Source organism: Lactuca virosa, chromosome 9 (assembly GCF_052849685.1).
Source record: "Lactuca virosa cultivar CGN04683 chromosome 9, Lactuca_virosa_CGN04683_v6, whole genome shotgun sequence".
NCBI classification, from domain to species: domain Eukaryota; kingdom Viridiplantae; phylum Streptophyta; class Magnoliopsida; order Asterales; family Asteraceae; genus Lactuca; species Lactuca virosa.
Genome location: NC_136434.1, coordinates 289,438,586 through 289,446,155, shown reverse-complemented (window position 1 = coordinate 289,446,155; position 7,570 = coordinate 289,438,586). Strand labels below are relative to the sequence as shown.

Here is a 7,570-nt window from a genome sequence, read left to right as displayed (position 1 = left end):
GATAAACCCAATATCTATAAACAAAGTTGTAGTGGTCGTGACATGGATTCCAGAGATATAAAGAACGCCGAAATCTGAGTTATAACGAAGAAGTTATGACCTGTCGAAGTTTCGCGACAAAACTGACATGACACCAGGAATCGTAAAAAGTGAGTTTACGATAAAGTACTTTAGCCTTAGGGGTCTAAAGGAAAGTTGTAGAGTACGTCTCCACCTACGTGTGGATATAAAGAACGTCAAAAACGGAACTTGTATGCAAAAGTTATGACCTTTTGAAGATACAGCTGTCTGAGAGCATGACACGTGTCAGAAACCCTAATATGACTGGAATCACGACGTGAGGAGTCAAATGGTCACTTTTCAAGCCTAGAATGCAGCTTGCAAGTCGACGGAGTGATAGGTCAAAATCTCACGATGTGAGCATGGATTCTCACGACGTGAGGAGTCAAATGGTCACTTTTAAAGCCTAGAATGCAGCTGGCAAGTCTACGAAATGATAGGTCAAAAGCTCACGACGTAAGCATGGAGTCTCGCGGCGTGAGAGAGCCCAAAACTGCCAATAAATAGCAACTTCGACCATTTCATTCCTTACATCTTTCTTTCACTCTCTACTCTCCCTCTAGCCTTCCAAAACACCCCCGAAGCCTAGGAAACCTCCCTAGCACTAGAAGAAAGCCCCAGAGCGCCCGAAGGCTCCGAGAAAAAGAGTTTTTCAGTTTGAAACTCTGCCCGTACGGAGCCCGGTTTTCAAGAAAACTTCTCGGTCTCGTCAAAGAAGATTATTTTAAGAAGCGAAGTGCTGTCCGAATCACTCCTTATCAAGTGAGTGTATAGTCACTTTCATCTTACACATAGATATGAAGTATTTTATATAAATTATGTGCTATGTGTATAAATATATGTTGTCTGTTTACCTGAGATGTTTGCTGGATGAAAGATCTGAACCTCTTTCTTTTCAGATTTAAACTTCTTCATTCAGATCTAAACATTTTCTTCTAGATCTGAACTTTCTCCTTCAGATCTAGATTTTTCCTTCAGATCTAAACTTTTTCTTTTTAGATCTAAGACTTTTTCCTCAGATCTTGAAAGGTATATGTATTTTTGTCAGATCTAAACCTTTTCTTTCATATTTGGACTTTTTCCTTCAGATGTAGACTTTCTCACTGCAGATCTAAACCTGATATATGGATGATTTATACTTGAGATCTATGATGTATGAAAGATAAAAACTTCGTTTTCATATCTGAATTATATATGTGTTTTATATCTACAAATATGTTGGGTAAAACATGGGTAGATGAAATAGTTGGTGTGTGATGAAATAAAATGATGAGAGGCCTCGATGTTGACATTGATCCAGTCATCTAACGGAGTATGGACGACGACCACAAACTTTTCTAGGAAGTCAAGTGGAACGCTAGCAGGCTCGCAACCTGTAGGTGTTTGTGAACGATGTGTTCACCAGTGTACTCCATCTCCCCCATGGTTGTCTGACGGACACTTATGAATGAGGAATCCCCTTAGCAGTAGTGTCCATCCCGATGAAATTCCTTAGGATATGTCCCTTATAATAGATGCTTTAGGGACGTAAGGTGAGGATAACGGGAATGGGTAATCGGGTTTAATGATTATTGAAAATAATAAACTTATTTATTGTGGGTTGAAAACCTATATGCTCACCAGGCTCCCCAACCTGACTCACTCAGTTTCTTGTATTACAAGTAGTGGCAAAAGCATAGTTGGATGACTTGACAAGAGATTTATGGATTCTAGGCCAGTAGAAAATAAATGGAATGTTGTAAGTCCTATGTTGTTTTGAGGCCAATTTTGTTTTGTGGCCTATAATGTTTTGTTTATGCTTTTGGTCTGTATCGACGATGACATCCCGAATGTAATGAAAATACATTTCTTTAAGAAATGTTTTGATAAATTTTTATCATAGTTTGTTTTGGGAACAAATTCCACAACACTTTTCCTTGAAAGATTACTCTGATTTTATTATAAAAGCATAAACGAAATCGGTCTTTTGTGGCCTTAAAAATGGGGATGTCACATGCATGTATGATATTTGATATGTATACCAGGTGGGGCCTGATGATTATATTGTATGCTATTTATCTTTGTGATTCTTGCATTTGTTTATGTGTTTGTATGTATACCGGGCGGGTCCCGATGACTGACAGATATGTTCCCAGCGGGGCCCGATGACGAGCGGGGTCCATTATATGTTGATATGTATGGTATGTGGTATTTTGGGGAACTCGCTAAGCTTTGTGCTTACGTATTTATGGTTATGGTTTCAGGTACTTCCGGTTCGAAAGGGAAGGGCCCGACTTGATCGTAGCGCATCCACCCATATTTTCGCAACTTGATGATATTGGGATTGTACTCTGATAACTGTTTTATTATGATAAACTTTTGAATGTTTGGAAAAAGATAATTGATGTTTTTGGTTGAGTTAAAAATGAAATTTTTACCTTATAACTTTTGGGACGTTTCAGGATTAGTATGAAAAGTTCACTAAAGCTCTTATGGAAGATCACTTCAAATAATCAAAGGCAAATCATTCTTTGTTCATATTTATAACCAAAACCACTTATGTTCTTGATCTTATATATGTTGTTGATGTTTTGCTTCTGGGGAACGATGCAGACAAAATACAAGAGGTTAAAATTAACCTAGAAAATCGTTTTAGTATAAAAGACTTGGGCCCACTCAAATATTTTCTGGGAATCAAAGCTGCTAGATCTCCAGAAGGTTTTGTGATTAGTCAAAGAAAATACACACTAGATATTCTTGAAGATTGTGGACTTCAAGAATGTCGTCCTAGTACGTTTCCTATGGAGCAAAATCTTCGTCTTGTAAAAGAAGACTTCACTTCTGAAGTGTATGTTTCCAATTATAGATGTCTTGTTGGACGTCTCCTTTATCTCACTGTGACTAGACCTGACATATTGTTAAACGTTAATCAACTTAGTCAATTTCTAAGTTGAAATCGTCAGTCTCATATGGATGCAACTTTCTGTGTTCTTCATTACTTAAAAGCTACTCCGAGACAAGGCTTATTTTTACATGTTGATGGTAATTTAAATTTGGTTGCTTATTATGATGCTAGTTAGTTGAGCTTACATTTCACTTAACATTCGTGTACCAGATATTTTATTAGTCTTGGAGGTTCTCCGGTTTCTTTGAGGACTAAGAAACAAAGTGTAGTCTCCAGATCATCTGTCGAAGCAGAATATCGAGCCATGGCTAATACCATTTTGTGAAGTCATATGGCTTCGTTGGTTGCTTCGAGATTTGGGTGCCTGTCAACAATGTCCTACACCGCTGATGTGTGATAATGAAGTTGCTCGCCATATTGCTGATAGTCCCGTTTATGAACGAAACACGTCGAAATGGATTGCTATTTTGTTCGAGAAAGGGTCATAAGTGGTGAAATCAAACTCTTGCAATCAAAACAAAGAATCAGCCTGCGAATTTATTCACCAAAGCGTTGGGTGCAAAACAGTTCCAATACTTACGTAGCAAGTTGGGTGTTCGAGATCTTCACGGTCCAACTTGAGAGGGAGTGTTGAGCAGCATAATTTGTGTCCTTCTTTCCCAAGTTTCCCTCCTTTACAAGATTTTTACTTTCTATATTTTAGTATTAGGGTCTAATTATGAAACTTGTTTACTTTCCTTTTTCTAGAATAATGTTGGCTATATATGTCTGGTATATGCCATTTTTTTATCAATAAGAGCAAATTACTTTTTATTTCTTTTACATCTAAATTTCACATATAGCTGCTTATTAACCTAAATTAGACACTCCTACTCATTCTCCCCTTAACTTAGACACTTCTATTGATTCACCCTTCCAATTAGACACTCTTATCCCATTAAGTTACACTTAAGTGAGTAAAAATGAGAAGCAAAGAAGAGTGCACCCTTTAGTAAAATATGCTATATGGTATTTTTGTAAATTTATTGTAATGACTATATTTTAGTGAATAGGTCTATAATTATGGAATAAAAATGTCAATTACGTCAAAGTAATGGTGTGTATAATGAAAAATTCCTGCATCCTAGAAGTAACCAGCGGTTCAGATTAGATCCTCAAAATGACAGTGGTTAAGCAAATGCACAAACATTTGAAAATCCGAGGTCCCCAAGTCAAGTAGTCAATTAGCTTATCATGAGGGCGACCACTTCCTACCCAAATTTACAACACACTGTACTTCTTCCACTCTCTCTCATCACATCGTTGTTTTACTCTCTCTCTCTCTCTCTCTCTCTCTCTACACCAAACATATACATACAGATATATGAATATACATGCATTGTTAGTGAAATCAAAACCCTAGAACACATTGGATCGAGTTTGGAGAATCTATGAATCGGAATCTATGATCGGCATTATCAATCGACGGTTTGGTCGAAGCTAATCGGACTTGTTTTCGTAGCTTTTAACGGCGTTTGATCTCAGAGAGGGAGAGATGTATAAGAACCAGCTGCAAGAGCTGGCCCAGAGGAGCTGCTTTAATTTGCCGTCGTATACCTGCATAAGAGAAGGTCCAGATCACGCACCGCGGTTCAAGGCGGCTGTTAATTTTAACGGCGAGACGTATGAGAGCCCTAACTACTGCACGACTTTGAGGCAGGCGGAGCACTCTGCCGCGGAGGTGGCTCTTAATGAACTTGCGTGTCGAGGTCCTTCTAATTCTTTGGCTGCTAGGATACTGGTGAGTCTTCAACACTTTCTAGGGTTTGTAAGTTTTAAACTTTTGGATTTTTTTTTTCTTCAATTTCTATTTCTGAAATCGATGTTTCTAGTCATGATGACGGGAAGGTTTACATGTTTGAATTTATTCTCAATTTAGAAAGGAAAACTCAACTGCGAAGAGGAGTGTTGCTATCATTGTTTTTAAAAATTTTCTTGGGGGTTTCCTTTTTTAGTTGGCTTCCGATATGATAAACTCGCGATTTTAGATTTGGGCATCATCAAGTTGATTTTTGTTATATGAGAACCCGTCTTTCTCGACCACCATTGATTTTCTAATTTATGCGTGTTACAGAGGCCATATTAGCTGAACATGGGGAAAATGTTAGAAATGTAAAAGGCTATGTGGTGTGCATTTGGGGATTCATAGAGTATCATATGGCATTCGGTTTTCATGATTGATGTATATGACTGATGATTTTGAACATCAAATTAGGAACTTTTAATGTCAATCTAAGAACTTCAAAATCAAAATTTATCTGTTGCTACTCTCAACTTTTTCTGAACGAATACTCTTAGGCAAATCTATATGGAAAAAATCGATGGAAATGGCAAATGACATAATTGCCCTTTACTGATTTGTTGTTGCAGGATGAAACCGGGGTGTATAAGAATCTTTTGCAAGAGGTTTCTCAAAGGGTAGGGGCGTCATTACCAACATACACAACTTTTAGATCAGGCCTTGGTCATTTGCCTGTTTTCACCTGCACTGTAGAATTGGCTGGCTGTATATTTACAGGAGAACCAGCCAAAAACAAGAAACAAGCTGAAAAGAATGCTGCCATGTCAGCATGGTCTTCTCTAAAACTTTGTAAGTCATCCAATTTCTATTCTTAATTCTTAATATCATATGCATAATTACCTATTTAACCCTCTATATTTTATCCTCTTTCAGTAACACAGCAATCAGAAAGCTTGTCATTGCAAAAAGGAAACACAGAAGAGCAAGAGCATGTTATTGTGGCACGTGCTTTACAAAAATTCAGATTAAAAGCTAGAATGACTAATATACCCTTCCCAATCCGTTTTCCAGTTCCAAAACCAAAAACACACTCCACACAACCTCCTCCCTCCACAACTTCAAAAATCCTTCCCTTAATATGCCCCAAAATGGGTCAAACCCGTAGGAAAGACAATAACGCCCCTCAAAAGCAATTCGGAGTTCCCACCGCCAACGAACTGCCACCGCCACCGGACCACCGCGTGCACAAGTTTCCGGCGATCGGAGCCGCACCGTATATCCCTGTCCGGCACTTCCGGCCGACTCACTGTGGAATCGCGCCACCGGTGACTATCCGCAACACGATCCCGGTCTTCTCCGCTCCGCCACTTCCGCCGCCACGTATGGCCGGAGCACCGCCGCAGTTTGGGAGGCCGCCAGCTATGTGTGGCGGTGGAGGTGGAGCACCTCCGGTCACCATCCGACAGGCGGTTCCTGCGTTCTCGGGTTCTGAATCAAAGGAGAATGTTGGAGCTTCTGTTATGAAGCCGGTTGCCATGTCAGCATTAGTGACAGAAGATAAAGAGAGTAAAAGTAAATTAGGAGAGACTCCAACAGGAAATGAAGAGGCTAGTGTTAGCAAGTCGCTAGAGCCTGGATTTAAGGGGCTACAGATTTGAAGAAAAAAAAAAGGAATGTGTTTTAGGATTTTGTAGTGGTTATTTTTTTTTTTCGTTGGATATTTTGGGCCTACTTGTTTTTGTGTTAATTAAGCTGATTACAGTTCATATTTGGATCAATTAAAACAAGTGGTCAGCATCTTGTTCATTGACCAACGGGATATGTTAATGCTAATGCTTATCTGTACCTGTAATCATTAGAAATGTAAGCTACACATAATGTAGCTAGCGAGTAACCAAAATTAAATTTCTGGCTTCATAACACTACCCCAAGCATATCAATATGAAGACATAGGAATAATCATTTTAAAGTGGCAAAATGTGTATCATAAATAAACATGTTCCTTTCAATTTCAACCATCCCTTAAGGGGACCAAGAAAGTACCCATATCCCCCAAGGATTTACATCACGTGCTCTCCTCATTTTGGGTTAGGGATGTTTCGCTTGGATGGATCGGGTTTGATTCGATCCAATCAAGTAAATCCAAATAAATTTTAGTTTTCAAAACATAGATATGAATAGTCGAAACTAAATTCAAATCTGAATCGATCCAATCAAATTACAATTTGGTTAGATCGGTTTTTATATTTCTGTTTTTAAAAGGCAAAACATTTGAAAAAAATATATAACTTAAATCTTAGTCAACTCTATAAAATAACTACAAAAACTTTTTAATTATGAATATAAACAACTATTAACAAAAATTGATTATAGATTAATTGACAAAAAAAACTTTTGATAAGAAATACATATTAAGTTATTATATTGGATGAAAGTTTTTAATAATTAAAAAATAATTTAGTAAATTTATAAATGATTAAAGATGTGTATCAAAAATAAATAATTTGTTATTCAGTTTTTTTAGACTATTCGGTTTTTATTTTATAAACCAAAATCAATCCGAAATCCAAAATAATAATTTGGTTTAGCTTAAAATCAATTTAAAAATACAAATATCTGAACCAAATAGTCCAATCTAAATTGTCCAATTGGACAATTCGGCTTTAACCAAATAATGAATGGCCCTATTTTGTGTAGTTAAAAATTTAGGAGTGACCATGGGGACCGGATATCCATCTTTGGATCCGGAACCATTGCCTATTCTGGAACTGAAACAAAAAATATATGGTTTCGGTTCCGGTTCTCAAAACTTGAAACTTATTTTTTTTGGAACTTATACGTATTTG

General features: G+C 37.5%; 1 protein-coding gene across 1 annotated transcript; it reads left to right on the top strand.

Moving 5' to 3' along the window:
• The first annotated feature begins 4,186 nt into the window (after positions 1-4,186).
• On the top strand, positions 4,187-6,569 carry LOC145138507 (double-stranded RNA-binding protein 6-like). Its single transcript, XM_079072589.1, has 3 exons — positions 4,187-4,724; positions 5,354-5,573; positions 5,658-6,569. The coding sequence occupies exons 1-3, from the start codon at positions 4,479-4,481 to the stop codon at positions 6,380-6,382; spliced, it is 1,191 nt and encodes a 396-aa protein (XP_078928715.1). The 5' UTR covers positions 4,187-4,478; the 3' UTR covers positions 6,383-6,569.
• The last annotated feature ends 1,001 nt before the right edge of the window (positions 6,570-7,570 follow it).